The following is a 15,434-nucleotide window of genomic DNA, read 5'->3' on the forward strand; positions in this document are numbered from 1 at the left end:
ACTTCCCCCGGAATTCTTTCCCCGGAATTCCCAGAAACTGCCCCAAAATTCCCCTGGAATTCCCGGAACTTCCCGGATTTTCTCCCGGAATTCCCAGAAATTGCCCCAAAATTCCCCTGGAATTCCCGGAACTTCCCGGATTTTCTCCCGGAATTCCCAGAAATTGCCCCAAAATTCCCCTGGAATTCCCGGAACTTCCCCCGGAATTCTTTCCCTGGAATTCCCAGAAATTGCCCCCCAAATTCCCCTGAAATTCCCAGAATTTCCCCTGGAATTTCTCCCAGAATTTCCCCCGGAACTTTTCCCCCGGAATTTTCCCTGGAATTGCCCCAAAATCCCCCCGGAATTCCCGGACTTTTCCCTGGGATTGTCCCCAGAATTCCTGGAATTTCCCCCAGAATTCCCGGATTTTCCCCCCCCGGAATTCCCGGATTTCCCCCCCCGGAATTCCCGGACTTTCCCCTCCGGAATTCCCAGACTTTCCCCCCCGGAATTCCCGGATTTTCCCCCGGAATTCCCGGATTTTCCCCCCCGGAATTCCCAGATTTTCCCCCCCGGCATTCCCGGATTTCCCCCGGAATTCCCGGATTTTCCCCCGGAATTCCCGGATTTCCCCCCCCGGGATTCCCAGATTTTCCCCCCCGGCATTCCCGGATTTCCCCCGGAATTCCCGGATTTTCCCCCCCGGAATTCCCGGATTTCCCCCCCCCCCCGGAATTCCCGGATTTCCCCCGGAATTCCCGGATTTTCCCCCCCGGAATTCCCGGATTTCCCCCCCCCCCGGAATTCCCGGATTTTCCCCCCCGGAATTCCCAGATTTCCCCCGGCATTCCCGGATTTTCCCCCGGACTTTCTCCCCGGAATTCCCGGATTTCCCCCCCCGGAATTCCCGGATTTTCCCCCCCGGAATTCCCAGATTTTCCCCCCCCGGCATTCCCGGATTTCCCCCGGAATTCCCGGATTTTCCCCCGGAATTCCCGGATTTTCCCCCGGCATTCCCGGATTTTCTCCCCCCGGCATTCCCGGATTTTCCCCCCGGAATTCCCGGACTTTCCCCCCCCAGAATTCCCGGATTTCCCCCCCCGGAATTCCCGGATTTTCCCCCGGAATTCCCGGATTTTCCCCCGGCATTCCCGGATTTCCCCCCCCGGCATTCCCGGATTTTCCCCCGGAATTCCCGGATTTCCCCCCCCGGCATTCCCGGATTTTCCCCCGGAATTCCCGGATTTTTCCCCCCGGCATTCCCGGATTTTCCCCCCCCCCCGGCATTCCCGGATTTTCCCCCGGCATTCCCGGATTTCCCCTCCCGGAATTCCCGGATTTTCCCCCGGCATTCCCGGATTTTCTCCCCCCGGCATTCCCGGATTTTCCCCCCGGAATTCCCGGACTTTCCCCCCCCAGAATTCCCGGATTTCCCCCCCCGGAATTCCCGGATTTTCCCCCCCGGAATTCCCGGATTTTCCCCCCCGGAATTCCCGGATTTCCCCCCCGGAATTCCCGGATTTTCCCCCCCCCGGCATTCCCGGATTTCCCCCCCCGGAATTCCCGATTTTCCCCCGGAATTCCCGGATTTCCCCCGGCATTCCCGGATTTTCCCTCCCCCCGGCATTCCCGGATTTCCCCTCCCGGCATTCCCAGATTTCCCCCGGAATTTCCCCCGGCATTCCCGGATTTTCCCTCCCCCCGGAATTCCCGGATTTCCCCCCCGGCATTCCCGGATTTTCCCCCCCGGAATTCCCGGATTTTCCCCCCCGGAATTCCCGGACTTTCCCCCGGAATTCCCGGATTTCCCCCCCGGAATTCCCAGATTTCCCCCGGCGTTCCCGGCATTCCCGTCGCTCCCCGCAGGGCCCGAGGGGCTCGCCCTGGAGCCGGGTGAGGGCTGGCGGGAATTAATTCATCAGCAACCGCTAATTAGTCCCTCATCAGCCCCTCATTAATTATTACTTGGTCTTTAGGGAGTCATTAGCAGGCCATCGATTATTGATTGGCCTCCAATTAGCCAGCAATCATTATCTATTACTAATCATTAGTTATTGCTCTAACTAATTAGAAATGAGGCTTTAATTAGTCACTCTCACCCGATTAACGAGTTGTTTGCCTACGGTTAATTAGATCCCAGCCTCTCCTTAATTCGTCGTTAATCTCAAATCAATTCTTCTTCAGCTTTGAGCTGATTGCTCATTAGGCTCAGACCAGCTCTAAGACACAGAATAATTAATTATTAGACAATCGATTATCCCGAGACGGGTTATTTATTAGTCTTTAATTAGTCAGGAGCATCTAATGAATATTTATTAGCATCTATTATCTATTGGCCTCGAAGTATTAGCTATCGGCATCTAATTAGCTATTAGCTGCTAATTGTTTATTTATCAAGCTTTAATTAGTTATTAGTGTCTAATTAATTAGATATTACCCTCTAATTAATTCGTTATTAGCCTTGAACCTGTTACCGGCCCGTTTATTAGACTAATTATTTCTTACTCTTCAACTAATTATTTCTTAGATCAATTATTTATGAAATTCAGACTAATAAATTATTAGACCTGGAATAACAGACTTGCGTCATTAGAATTAATAAGACCCACGCTCTTATTAGAGTGATGCCACTTGTTCATTAGACCGGTTTTAATTATCTCTTAGACTCGGATTAATTAGTTACTAGAATTCAGCCAATTATTCAATTCAGGCAAATTTTTATTAGCCCGAGATAAAGCAATTAACGATTAGGCAGAGGCTAATTATCAGGGAGATTCATTATTAGACTCGTGCCAATTATTTGCTTCCAGCAATTATTTATTAGGGGACCGGGAGTAATTATTAATTAGATTCTAATAATGATTTTTTATTCTCCCTGTTCTTTTCCAGAGGAGGAGGTGGGAAAATTCCAGAAGGGTAATTAGTGACAATTATCCGTGCTGTTAATTAGATCTAATATTTATTAACAGCTCTTCATCTTATAAATTTACAAAACACGATTGATGACATTAATTATTGATTAGCAAGTAATTCGATTTTCTACATGAGCCGCCCTAATTAATCGCGGCGAAAAATGATTGAATTGTAATTTCGCGATTAATCGTTAAATTAATACAGGATTGATAATATGCGGTGTATTAACGACGGTGTCTTTATGATCATTTGTATCATAAATAACGTGAATTATTAATTACATTCGATTTAATATTTTCGGTGAACAGATAATTAGTTCCGTTGATTGTAGTTCTATAATTATTTATATAATAAACCCCAATTATCATTAATTATCGATCATTTATCAAATGTTCACGCGATCCAAACCGTATTCCAAATAATCAAGTCACTCATTAGTAATTGATAATAAGCACTCAAATAATACTTATTAGTTCTATTAATAGGAACTATTAGTTCTATTAATTCCATTAATAACTAACGACACGTATTGAATTAATATTAATTAACGAAACAATGAACAAATGGTTGTTCCAGTTGCTACGTAACGATAATGAACTCGGTGCTGACGTCATATTTATTAATTCTATCATTACTAATGAACCCGGGAATTCGGGGGAAACCCGGGAAAAACAGGGAAAACCCGGGAAAACCCGGGAAAACCCGGGAATTCGGGGAAAACCCGGGAAAAACTGGGAAAACCCGGGAAAACCCGGGAAAAACTGGGAAAACCCGGGAAAACCCGGGAAAAACTGGGAAAACCCGGGAAAAACTGGGAAAACCGGGGAAAACCCGGGAAAAACTGGGAAAACCCGGGAATTCGGGGAAAACCCGGGAATTCGGGGAAAACCTGGGAATACCCGGGAATTCGGGGAAAACCCGGGAATTCGGGGAATTCTGGGAATTCGGGGAAAACCCGGGAATTCGGGGAATTCGGGGAAAACCCGGGAATTCTGGGAAAACCTGGGAATTCGGGGAATTCTGGGAATTCGGGGAAAACCGGGAAATTCGGGGAATTCGGGGAAAAACTGGGAATTCTGGGAATTCTGGGAATTCTGGGAATTCTGGGAAAACCTGGGAAAAACTGGGACTTCGGGGAATTCGGGGAATTCTGGGAATTCGGGGAAAACCTGGGAAAACCCGGGAATTCGGGGAAAACCCGGGAAAAACTGGGAAAACCCGGGAAAATCCGGGAATTCTGGGAATTCGGGGAATTCGGGGAAAACCCGGGAATTCTGGGAAAACCTGAGAAAACCCGGGAATTCGGGGAATTCTGGGAATTCGGGGAAAACCCGGGAATTCGGGGAAAACCCGGGAATTCGGGGAATTCGGGGAAAACCTGAGAAAACCTGGGAATTCTGGGGGGGTTTGGGGAATTCCGGGAATTCGGGGATTTCCGGGAAATGGAGGGAATTTCCGGCACCTGGGGAACTCGGAGAATTCCATGGATTCGGGAATTCCCCAGTTCTGAATTTCTCACATTCCAAGAATTCTCAGAGCGTGGGGAATTGTGGGAATTGTGGGAATTCTGAGAATTTGGGGATTTTCACACCTGTCCCGGGTGTCTCTCACCTGTCCCGGGTGTCTCACACCTGTCCCGGGTGTCTCACACCTGTCCCGGGTGTCTCACACCTGTCCCGGGTGTCTCACACCTGTCCCGGGTGTCTCACACCTGTCCCGGGTGTCTCTCACCTGTCCCGGGTGTCTCACACCTGTCTCGGGTGTCTCACACCTGTCCCGGGTGTCTCACACCTGTCTCAGGTGTCTCTCACCTGTCCCGGGTGTCTCACACCTGTCCCGGGTGTCTCACACCTGTCCCGGCTGTCTCACACCTGTCCCGGGTGTCTCACACCTGTCTCAGGTGTCTCTCACCTGTCCCGAGTGTCTCACACCTGTCCCGAGTGTCTCACACCTGTCCCGGGTGTCTCACACCTGTCTCAGGTGTCTCTCACCTATCCCGGGTGTCTCTCACCTGTCTCAGGTGTCTCACACCTGTCCCGGGTGTCTCACACCTGTCCCGGGTGTCTCACACCTGTCCCGGGTGTCTCACACCTGTCTCGGGTGTCTCTCACCTGTCCCGAGTGTCTCACACCTGTCCCGAGTGTCTCACACCTGTCCCGGGTGTCTCACACCTGTCCCGGGTGTCTCACACCTGTCTCGGGTGTCTCACACCTGTCTCAGGTGTCTCTCACCTGTCCCGGGTGTCTCACACCTGTCCCGGGTGTCTCACACCTGTCCCGGGTGTCTCTCACCTGTCCCGGGTGTCTCACACCTGTCTCGGGTGTCTCACACCTGTCTCAGGTGTCTCTCACCTGTCCCGGGTGTCTCTCACCTGTCCCGGGTGTCTCACACCTGTCCCGGGTGTCTCTCACCTGTCTCGGGTGTCTCACACCTGTCCCGGGTGTCCTCACACCTGTCTCAGGTGTCTCTCACCTGTCCCGGGTGTCTCACACCTGTCCCGGGTGTCTCTCACCTGTCCCGGGTGTCTCACACCTGTCCCGGGTGTCTCACACCTGTCCCGGGTGTCTCACACCTGTCCCGAGTGTCTCTCACCTGTCTCAGGTGTCTCTCACCTGTCCCGGGTGTCTCTCACCTGTCCCGGGTGTCTCACACCTGTCCCGGGTGTCTCTCACCTGTCCCGGGTGTCTCACACCTGTCTCAGGTGTCTCACACCTGTCCCGAGTGTCTCACACCTGTCCCGTGTGTCTCACACCTGTCTCAGGTGTCTCTCACCTGTCCCGAGTGTCTCACACCTGTCCCGTGTGTCTCACACCTGTCTCAGGTGTCTCTCACCTGTCCCGAGTGTCTCACACCTGTCCCGTGTGTCTCTCACCTGTCTCAGGTGTCTCACACCTGTCCCGAGTGTCTCACACCTGTCCCGGGTGTCTCACACCTGTCCCGGGTGTCTCTCACCTGTCTCGGGTGTCTCACACCTGTCCCGGGTGTCTCACACCTGTCCCGGGTGTCTCACACCTGTCCCGGGTGTCTCACACCTGTCCCGGGTGTCTCACACCTGTCTCGGGTGTCTCTCACCTGTCCCGGGTGTCTCACACCTGTCCCGGGTGTCTCACACCTGTCCCGAGTGTCTCACACCTGTCCCGAGTGTCTCACACCTGTCCCGAGTGTCTCTCACCTGTCTCAGGTGTCTCACACCTGTCCCGGGTGTCTCTCACCTGTCTCAGGTGTCTCACACCTGTCTCAGGTGTCTCACACCTGTCCCGGGTGTCTCACACCTGTCCCGAGTGTCTCACACCTGTCCCGAGTGTCTCACACCTGTCCCGGGTGTCTCTCACCTGTCCCGGGTGTCTCTCACCTGTCCCGGCTGTCTCACACCTGTCCCGAGTGTCTCACACCTGTCCCGGGTGTCTCTCACCTGTCCCGGGTGTCTCTCACCTGTCCCGGGTGTCTCACACCTGTCCCGGGTGTCTCACACCTGTCCCGGCTGTCTCACACCTGTCCCGGCTGTCTCACACCTGTCCCGGGTGTCTCACACCTGTCCCGGGTGTCTCACACCTGTCCCGGGTGTCTCTCACCTGTCTCGGGTGTCTCTCATCTGTCCCGGGTGTCTCACACCTGTCCCGGGTGTCTCACACCTGTCCCGGGTGCCTCACACCTGTCCCGGGTGTCTCACACCTGTCCCGGGTGTCTCTCACCTGTCCCGAGTGTCTCACACCTGTCCCGGGTGTCTCACACCTGTCCCGGGTGTCTCACACCTGTCCCGGGTGTCTCACACCTGTCCCGGGTGTCTCACACCTGTCCCGGGTGTCTCACACCTGTCTCGGGTGTCTCTCACCTGTCCCGGGTGTCTCACACCTGTCTCAGGTGTCTCACACCTGTCCCGGGTGTCTCTCACCTGTCCCGGGTGTCTCACACCTGTCCCGGGTGTCTCACACCTGTCCCGGGTGTCTCACACCTGTCCCGAGTGTCTCACACCTGTCTCGGGTGTCTCACACCTGTCTCAGGTGTCTCACACCTGTCCCGGCTGTCTCACACCTGTCCCGGGTGTCTCACACCTGTCCCGGGTGTCTCTCACCTGTCTCAGGTGTCTCTCACCTGTCCCGGGTGTCTCTCACCTGTCCCGAGTGTCTCACACCTGTCCCGGGTGTCTCACACCTGTCCCGGGTGTCTCACACCTGTCTCGGGTGTCTCACACCTGTCCCGGGTGTCTCACACCTGTCCCGGGTGTCTCTCACCTGTCTCAGGTGTCTCACACCTGTCTCGGGTGTCTCACACCTGTCTCGGGTGTCTCACACCTGTCTCGGGTGTCTCTCACCTGTCTCAGGTGTCTCACACCTGTCTCGGGTGTCTCACACCTGTCCCGGGTGTCTCACACCTGTCCCGGGTGTCTCTCACCTGTCTCAGGTGTCTCACACCTGTCTCGGGTGTCTCACACCTGTCTCGGGTGTCTCTCACCTGTCTCAGGTGTCTCACACCTGTCCCGGGTGTCTCACACCTGTCCCGGGTGTCTCTCACCTGTCTCAGGTGTCTCACACCTGTCTCGGGTGTCTCACACCTGTCCCGGGTGTCTCTCACCTGTCCCGAGTGTCTCACACCTGTCCCGGGTGTCTCACACCTGTCCCGGGTGTCTCTCACCTGTCTCAGGTGTCTCACACCTGTCTCGGGTGTCTCACACCTGTCTCGGGTGTCTCTCACCTGTCCCGGGTGTCTCACACCTGTCCCGGGTGTCTCACACCTGTCCCGGGTGTCTCACACCTGTCTCAGGTGTCTCACACCTGTCCCGGCTGTCTCACACCTGTCCCGGGTGTCTCTCACCTGTCCCGGGTGTCTCACACCTGTCTCAGGTGTCTCACACCTGTCTCAGGTGTCTCACACCTGTCCCGGCTGTCTCACACCTGTCTCAGGTGTCTCACACCTGTCTCAGGTGTCTCACACCTGTCCCGGGTGTCTCTCACCTGTCCCGGGTGTCTCTCACCTGTCCCGAGTGTCTCACACCTGTCCCGGCTGTCTCACACCTGTCTCAGGTGTCTCACACCTGTCCCGGGTGTCTCTCACCTATCCCGGGTGTCTCTCACCTGTCTCAGGTGTCTCACACCTGTCCCGGGTGTCTCTCACCTGTCTCAGGTGTCTCACACCTGTCTCAGGTGTCTCACACCTGTCCCGGGTGTCTCACACCTGTCCCGGGTGTCTCACACCTGTCTCGGGTGTCTCTCACCTGTCCCGGGTGTCTCACACCTGTCCCGGGTGTCTCTCACCTGTCCCGGGTGTCTCACACCTGTCTCGGGTGTCTCTCACCTGTCCCGGGTGTCTCACACCTGTCTCAGGTGTCTCACACCTGTCCCGGGTGTCTCACACCTGTCTCGGGTGTCTCTCACCTGTCCCGGGTGTCTCACACCTGTCTCAGGTGTCTCACACCTGTCCCGGCTGTCTCACACCTGTCCCGGGTGTCTCACACCTGTCTCGGGTGTCTCTCACCTGTCCCGGGTGTCTCTCACCTGTCCCGGGTGTCTCACACCTGTCCCGAGTGTCTCACACCTGTCCCGAGTGTCTCACACCTGTCCCGGGTGTCTCACACCTGTCCCGGGTGTCTCTCACCTGTCTCAGGTGTCTCACACCTGTCTCAGGTGTCTCACACCTGTCCCGGGTGTCTCACACCTGTCCCGGGTGTCTCTCACCTGTCTCAGGTGTCTCACACCTGTCTCAGGTGTCTCACACCTGTCCCGGGTGTCTCACACCTGTCTCGGGTGTCTCACACCTGTCTCGGGTGTCTCTCACCTGTCCCGGGTTTCTCACACCTGTCCCGGGTGTCTCACACCTGTCCCGGGTGTCTCACACCTGTCTCAGGTGTCTCACACCTGTCCCGGCTGTCTCACACCTGTCCCGGGTGTCTCTCACCTGTCCCGGGTGTCTCTCACCTGTCTCAGGTGTCTCACACCTGTCCCGGGTGTCTCACACCTGTCCCGGGTGTCTCACACCTGTCCCGGGTGTCTCTCACCTGTCCCGAGTGTCTCACACCTGTCCCGGCTGTCTCACACCTGTCTCAGGTGTCTCACACCTGTCCCGGGTGTCTCACACCTGTCTCAGGTGTCTCACACCTGTCCCGGGTGTCTCTCACCTGTCTCAGGTGTCTCACACCTGTCTCAGGTGTCTCACACCTGTCCCGGGTGTCTCACACCTGTCCCGGGTGTCTCACACCTGTCCCGGCTGTCTCACACCTGTCTCAGGTGTCTCACACCTGTCCCGGGTGTCTCACACCTGTCCCGGGTGTCTCACACCTGTCCCGGGTGTCTCTCACCTGTCTCGGGTGTCTCACACCTGTCTCGGGTTTCTCACACCTGTCCCGAGTGTCTCACACCTGTCCCGGGTGTCTCTCACCTGTCCCGGGTGTCTCTCACCTGTCTCAGGTGTCTCACACCTGTCCCGGGTGTCTCACACCTGTCCCGGGTGTCTCACACCTGTCCCGGCTGTCTCACACCTGTCTCAGGTGTCTCACACCTGTCCCGGGTGTCTCACACCTGTCCCGGGTGTCTCACACCTGTCCCGGGTGTCTCTCACCTGTCTCGGGTGTCTCACACCTGTCTCGGGTTTCTCACACCTGTCCCGAGTGTCTCACACCTGTCCCGGGTGTCTCTCACCTGTCCCGGGTGTCTCTCACCTGTCCCGGGTGTCTCACACCTGTCCCGGGTGTCTCACACCTGTCCCGGGTGTCTCTCACCTGTCCCGGGTGTCTCTCACCTGTCCCGGGTGTCTCACACCTGTCCCGGGTGTCTCTCACCTGTCCCGGGTGTCTCACACCTGTCCCGGGTGTCTCTCACCTGTCCCGAGTGTCTCACACCTGTCCCGGGTGTCTCTCACCTGTCCCGGGTGTCTCACACCTGTCCCGGGTGTCTCACACCTGTCCCGGGTGTCTCTCACCTGTCCCGGGTGTCTCACACCTGTCCCGGGTGTCTCACACCTGTCCCGGGTGTCTCTCACCTGTCTCGGGTGTCTCACACCTGTCCCGGGTGTCTCACACCTGTCCCGAGTGTCTCACACCTGTCTCAGGTGTCTCACACCTGTCCCGGGTGTCTCTCACCTGTCCCGGGTGTCTCTCACCTGTCCCGGGTGTCTCACACCTGTCCCGGGTGTCTCTCACCTGTCCCGGGTGTCTCTCACCTGTCCCGGGTGTCTCACACCTGTCCCGGGTGTCTCACACCTGTCCCGGGTGTCTCTCACCTGTCCCGGGTGTCTCACACCTGTCTCAGGTGTCTCTCACCTGTCCCGGGTGTCTCACACCTGTCCCGGGTGTCTCACACCTGTCCCGGGTGTCTCTCACCTGTCCCGGGTGTCTCACACCTGTCTCAGGTGTCTCACACCTGTCCCGGGTGTCTCACACCTGTCCCGAGTGTCTCACACCTGTCCCGGGTGTCTCACACCTGTCCCGGGTGTCTCACACCTGTCCCGGGTGTCTCACACCTGTCCCGGGTGTCTCTCACCTGTCCCGGGTGTCTCTCACCTGTCCCGGGTGTCTCACACCTGTCCCGAGTGTCTCTCACCTGTCTCAGGTGTCTCACACCTGTCCCGAGTGTCTCACACCTGTCCCGGGTGTCTCACACCTGTCCCGGCTGTCTCACACCTGTCCCGGGTGTCTCACACCTGTCCCGGGTGTCTCACACCTGTCCCGGGTGTCTCTCACCTGTCCCGGGTGTCTCACACCTGTCCCGGGTGTCTCTCACCTGTCCCGGGTGTCTCACACCTGTCCCGGGTGTCTCACACCTGTCCCGAGTGTCTCACACCTGTCCCGGGTGTCTCACACCTGTCCCGGGTGTCTCACACCTGTCCCGGGTGTCTCACACCTGTCCCGGGTGTCTCTCACCTGTCCCGGGTGTCTCACACCTGTCTCAGGTGTCTCACACCTGTCCCGGGTGTCTCACACCTGTCCCGAGTGTCTCACACCTGTCCCGGGTGTCTCACACCTGTCCCGGGTGTCTCTCACCTGTCCCGGGTGTCTCACACCTGTCCCGGGTGTCTCTCACCTGTCCCGGGTGTCTCACACCTGTCCCGGGTGTCTCACACCTGTCCCGAGTGTCTCACACCTGTCCCGGGTGTCTCACACCTGTCCCGGGTGTCTCACACCTGTCCCGGGTGTCTCTCACCTGTCCCGAGTGTCTCACACCTGTCTCAGGTGTCTCACACCTGTCCCGGGTGTCTCTCACCTGTCTCGGGTGTCTCACACCTGTCCCGGGTGTCTCACACCTGTCCCGAGTGTCTCACACCTGTCTCAGGTGTCTCACACCTGTCCCGGGTGTCTCACACCTGTCCCGGGTGTCTCACACCTGTCCCGAGTGTCTCTCACCTGTCCCGGGTGTCTCACACCTGTCCCGGGTGTCTCACACCTGTCCCGGGTGTCTCACACCTGTCCCGGGTGTCTCTCACCTGTCTCGGGTGTCTCTCACCTGTCCCGGGTGTCTCACACCTGTCTCGGGTGTCTCACACCTGTCCCGGGTGTCTCACACCTGTCCCGGGTGTCTCTCACCTGTCCCGGGTGTCTCTCACCTGTCCCGGGTGTCTCACACCTGTCTCAGGTGTCTCTCACCTGTCCCGGGTGTCTCTCACCTGTCTCAGGTGTCTCACACCTGTCCCGGGTGTCTCTCACCTGTCCCGGGTGTCTCACACCTGTCCCGAGTGTCTCACACCTGTCCCGGGTGTCTCACACCTGTCCCGGGTGTCTCTCACCTGTCCCGGGTGTCTCACACCTGTCTCAGGTGTCTCACACCTGTCCCGGGTGTCTCATACCTGTCCCGAGTGTCTCACACCTGTCCCGGGTGTCTCACACCTGTCTCAGGTGTCTCACACCTGTCCCGGGTGTCTCACACCTGTCCCGGGTGTCTCACACCTGTCCCGGGTGTCTCACACCTGTCTCGGGTGTCTCACACCTGTCTCAGGTGTCTCTCACCTGTCCCGGGTGTCTCACACCTGTCCCGAGTGTCTCTCACCTGTCTCGGGTGTCTCACACCTGTCCCGGGTGTCTCTCACCTGTCCCGGGTGTCTCACACCTGTCCCGGGTGTCTCACACCTGTCCCGAGTGTCTCACACCTGTCTCAGGTGTCTCACACCTGTCCCGGGTGTCTCTCACCTGTCCCGGGTGTCTCACACCTGTCCCGAGTGTCTCACACCTGTCCCGGGTGTCTCACACCTGTCCCGGGTGTCTCTCACCTGTCCCGGGTGTCTCACACCTGTCTCAGGTGTCTCACACCTGTCCCGGGTGTCTCATACCTGTCCCGAGTGTCTCACACCTGTCCCGGGTGTCTCACACCTGTCTCAGGTGTCTCACACCTGTCCCGGGTGTCTCACACCTGTCCCGGGTGTCTCTCACCTGTCTCGGGTGTCTCACACCTGTCTCAGGTGTCTCACACCTGTCCCGGGTGTCTCACACCTGTCCCGGGTGTCTCACACCTGTCCCGGGTGTCTCACACCTGTCCCGGGTGTCTCACACCTGTCTCGGGTGTCTCTCACCTGTCCCGGGTGTCTCACACCTGTCTCGGGTGTCTCACACCTGTCCCGGGTGTCTCACACCTGTCCCGGGTGTCTCTCACCTGTCCCGGGTGTCTCACACCTGTCCCGGGTGTCTCACACCTGTCCCGAGTGTCTCACACCTGTCCCGGGTGTCTCACACCTGTCCCGGGTGTCTCTCACCTGTCCCGGGTGTCTCACACCTGTCTCAGGTGTCTCACACCTGTCCCGGGTGTCTCACACCTGTCCCGAGTGTCTCACACCTGTCTCAGGTGTCTCACACCTGTCCCGGGTGTCTCACACCTGTCCCGGGTGTCTCACACCTGTCTCAGGTGTCTCTCACCTGTCCCGGGTGTCTCACACCTGTCCCGGGTGTCTCACACCTGTCCCGGGTGTCTCACACCTGTCTCAGGTGTCTCTCACCTGTCCCGGGTGTCTCACACCTGTCCCGGGTGTTCCCGCCGTTTCTCATTCCAGGGCGGATCCCGGCCCAGCTCGGTGAGTGGCCCCGCCCCCCGGCCCCGCCCGGCCCCGCGGCTTCGTGCTAATGAGCGTTAATGAGCGCTAATGAGCATTAATGAGCGTTAATGAGCGTTAATCAGCGTTAATGAGCGCTAATGCGCGTTAATCAGCGGTAATGAGCGGTAATGAGCGCTAATGCGCGTTAATCAGCGCTAATGCGCGTTAATCAGCGCTAATTAACGGTAATTAGTGCTCCTTCCCACACAGAGTTCAGACGGGCTCAGAGCCACGCAGGTGAGTCCGGCCCAGACCTTCCTCTTCCTCCTCCTCCTCTTCCTCTTCCTCTCCAACACTCCACCATATCCCACGATATCTCCCAACGTCACCGGCTATCCCGCGATATCCCGCGATATCCCGCGATATCCCGCGATATCCCGCGACATCCCGCGATATCCCGCGATATCCCGCGATATCCCGCGACATCCCGCGATATCCCGCGCTCCCGCCTCTCTCCCTCTCCCCCCCGCCCGGGCAGTGTCGCTGTCGCTGGACGAGCAGCTCCTCCCGCCGTCGCGGCAGATCCGCGGCGTCTCGCGGCTGCTGCCGGCGCCTCCCGCCTCCCTCCCGCGGCCGCGCAGGGTTTTTCCCGAGGGAAGCATTACTGGGAGGTGGAGCTGGGCCGCCGATCCTCCTGGCAGCTGGGCGTGCTGGGCGAGGCGAGTCGCGATTGCCTGCGGGAACTGAGCGCGGCCCAGGAGAGTTCCCGCCGGGAATCCATCCCGGGGCCGGAGCGCTCCCGGGGGGAATCGCCGCTCTCCGTGCCCGAGGAATTCCCGCTCTCCGTGCCCGAGGAATTCCCGCTCTCCATTCCCGAGGAATTCCCGCTCTCCGTGCCCGAGGAATTCCCGCTCTCCATTCCCGAGGAATTCCCGCTCTCCGTTCCTGAGGAATTCCCGCTCTCCATTCCCGAGGAATTCCCGCTCTCCGTGCCCGAGGAATTCCCGCTCTCCGTGCCCGAGGAATTCCCGCTCTCCGTTCCCGAGGAATTCCCGCTCTCCGTGCCCGAGGAATTCCCGCTCTCCGTTCCCGAGGAATTCCCGCTCTCCATTCCCGAGCAATTCCCGCTCTCCGTTCCTGAGGAATTCCCGCTCTCCATTCCCGACGAATTCCCGCTCTCCGTGCCCGAGGAATTCCCGCTCTCCATTCCCGAGGAATTCCCGCTCTCCGTGCCCGAGGAATTCCCGCTCTCCGTTCCCGAGGAATTCCCGCTCTCCGTTCCCGAGGAATTCCCGCTCTCCGTTCCCGAGGAATTCCCGCTCTCCGTGCCCGAGGAATCGCCGCTCTCCGTTCCCGAGGAATTCCCGCTCTCCGTGCCTGAGGAATCGCCGCTCTCCGTGCCCGAGGAATTCCCGCTCTCCGTTCCCGAGGAATTCCCGCTCTCCGTTCCCGAGGAATTCCCGCTCTCCATTCCCGAGGAATTCCCGCTCTCCGTGCCCGAGGAATTCCCGCTCTCCGTGCCCGAGGAATTCCCGCTCTCCGTTCCCGAGGAATTCCCGCTCTCCATTCCCGAGGAATTCCCGCTCTCCGTGCCCGAGGAATTCCCGCTCTCCGTGCCCGAGGAATTCCCGCTCTCCGTGCCCGAGGAATTCCCGCTCTCCATTCCCGAGGAATTCCCGCTCTCCGTTCCCGAGCAATTCCCGCTCTCCATTCCCGAGCAATTCCCGCTCTCCATTCCCGAGGAATTCCCGCTCTCCATTCCCGAGGATCAGGCCCCGAGGCTGGAATACTCCCGGGGGGAATTGCGCCCCGCCCGGCGGGAAGCCGCTGGCCGGGAATTCCGGGCGCTGCCGCGTGCTCGGCGCGTTCCTGGACCCGGAATGTCGCCGTCTGTCCCTCTTCGACGCCGAGGAGCGGCGGCTGCCGGGATCGGCGCCGCCGGGACGGACCGGGAATCTCTTCCCGTTCTTCGGGCGGGGATCAAGCGGCGACGGGCCGGGGATCCGGCCCCTGCGGGGCTGAGGCAGCCGCGTTTTCAAGGATTAAAGCGCTCGGTGGAAATCCGCGTCATCCGCGTTTTCATACCACAGCGGGGCCGTTAGCGTAACCCCAATTCGCGTTTGAATATTCAAATTATCCTCATTTAATACTCCGACCGGTCCCAAACCCTAACCTGAATTCCCGTTTAAATATTCAAATTATTCTCATTTTAATACTCCGACCACTCCCAAACCCCAACTCAAATCCCCATTTAAATATTCGAATTATTCTCATTTTAATACTCCGACCAGTCCCAAACCCCAACCCAAATACCCATTTAAATATTCAAATTATTCTCATTTTAATACTCCAACCGGTCCCAAACCCTAACCTGAATTCCCATTTAAATATTCAAATTATTCTCATTTTAATACTCCGACCAGTCCCAAACCCCAACACAAATTTCCACTTAAATATTCAAATTATTCTCATTTTAATACTCCGACCGGTCCCAAACCCTAACTCAAGTTGCCATTTAAATATTCAAATTATTCTCATTTTAATACTCCGACCACTCCCAAACCCTAAATCAAATTCCCATTTAAATATTC

At 57.7% G+C, this 15,434-nt stretch overlaps 1 protein-coding gene across 1 annotated transcript in view; it reads left to right on the forward strand.

The window, feature by feature from the left end:
• LOC136305488 (uncharacterized) overlaps positions 1 to 14,925 on the forward strand; it is a 29,052-nt gene extending 14,127 nt beyond the window's left edge. Inside the window, 2 exon segments of the mRNA XM_066208737.1 lie at positions 13,426 to 14,651; positions 14,653 to 14,925. Of these exon segments, the coding sequence (XP_066064834.1) occupies positions 13,426 to 14,651; positions 14,653 to 14,865 (1,439 nt within the window). The 3' untranslated portion in view covers positions 14,866 to 14,925.
• The last annotated feature ends 509 nt before the right edge of the window (positions 14,926 to 15,434 follow it).

The sequence above is a fragment of the Chamaea fasciata genome, unplaced genomic scaffold (genome assembly GCF_029207755.1).
Source record: "Chamaea fasciata isolate MVZ Bird 193981 ecotype frontalis unplaced genomic scaffold, bChaFas1.0.hap1 SCAF_439, whole genome shotgun sequence".
NCBI lineage: Eukaryota > Metazoa > Chordata > Aves > Passeriformes > Sylviidae > Chamaea > Chamaea fasciata.